Below are 1,412 nucleotides of genomic sequence, written 5' to 3' on the forward strand. Positions count from 1 at the left end.
CCTCTAGTAATATATTTACTGAGAAAAATGTTGACGTGTTCAAGACTTATTTTACCCGCTGTATTTCTGTATTTATTACAGATTTAGTCAGTCGTACACTTAGTTCTTATCAGTGTTTAAAAGATGACGTGTTAAAACTCTGTTTAGTCAAAGTTAAACATGAAAAATCAAAGTTAACTACAACTGGCCCTTCAGGGCCACCATAACGCTCATGTGGCCCTCAGTGAAAATGAGTTTGACCCCCCTGTCATAGATGGTCAGCATAAAGAGGCTTTTAAAGACAATAAAGAGAAGAGTTTGAGCATAAATCCTGACAAAAAGCAAGGCTCGGTGAGTCTTACCCCACTCAGCTGTCCCCCGTGGACAGGTGAGCTCTGAGTCAGGTGACATGTCTTCACTGAGGACACTGAGTGAGGAGAGTCGGTGACGTCCTCTGTCTTTATCTGAGAGACACAGAAAACAAACCACCCGTTTTACAGAGCATGCAGATCCTCTGCTCCTGGGCCAGTTTTGTGGCTCGACATGATACAAAGAGTGATAGATGCTCAGTCTGGCCTGGAGCAAACCAGTATGCAAATAAACCTCAACTCCCCCTCTAACCCTCACTAACCCCTGAAAGCCACGGCACTTCCTCAAAGAACCGAAAGAGAATAAAAAAACTGATGAAATGTTCTGATGCCTGCAAACTGTGACTGATTTTAATTTATAATAYCTGAGAGTTCATTTAAAAAAACACTAAAACCACCAAATTTACTGATTCCATAAACAACATGGAGCTTTTCACTTCTTTAGATACATTTATCTATTATTAAAACTGTGTTTTTTTAATGATTAGTTGATGTACATCTKTAGAGTTTTATTAGCTTGAGATAAAAGCTAAAGATTCACAAAACTTTAAAACAAACTAAAACCAACTAAAAGTCAGCTTTTATCCGCAGTTTGATGCTTTTTAAATTCATTCAAATCACACAAAACAACTGAACTGCTGAAGCTGCAACACAAAGGAATTAAAATCATTTTTGACGGCAAATCCCTTGATAGAGCAGAGAAAATCTGCAATATAATATATATTTTTAAAAAATGGAATTTTAAGTTTGTGAGAAAATTTTCTTTTTTAATTTTTGTTTTGCAGAATTGAATGATTTGAATCTGTTTTATGGTAATTTGACATACAGTATTCAGCAACATTTTGGAAACGCCTGGTAAATATAAACTAAATATAAAAGGACAAGTTTTGATTGCTCAGTAACAGAGTTTGTTTTTATGCTGATGACGTTCTACTGATCCTAAACAGCTCAGGGAAATGAAAAGTGAACACCGAGCAAAAGAGAATAAAACTGACCAAAGGGGTGTCTGTGTGTGTCCACCAATGGTTTTATGGAGGGGCATTGCTCCCCCAACCCCCTCCTCAG

The 1,412-nt window shown here is 37.2% G+C and overlaps 1 protein-coding gene across 1 annotated transcript in view; it reads right to left on the reverse strand.

The window, feature by feature from the left end:
- pou2f3 (POU class 2 homeobox 3) overlaps positions 1-1,188 on the reverse strand; it is a 17,146-nt gene extending 15,958 nt beyond the window's left edge. The window contains exons 1-2 of the mRNA XM_014026255.1: positions 1,174-1,188; positions 342-443 (exon numbers count right to left, since the gene is read on the reverse strand). Of these exons, the coding sequence (XP_013881709.1) occupies positions 342-443; positions 1,174-1,188 (117 nt within the window). The remainder of the gene's footprint in view (positions 1-341; positions 444-1,173) is intronic.
- Positions 1,189-1,412: the final 224 nt, after the last annotated feature.

The sequence above is a fragment of the Austrofundulus limnaeus genome, unplaced genomic scaffold (assembly GCF_001266775.1).
Source record: "Austrofundulus limnaeus strain Quisiro unplaced genomic scaffold, Austrofundulus_limnaeus-1.0 Scaffold538, whole genome shotgun sequence".
NCBI lineage: Eukaryota > Metazoa > Chordata > Actinopteri > Cyprinodontiformes > Rivulidae > Austrofundulus > Austrofundulus limnaeus.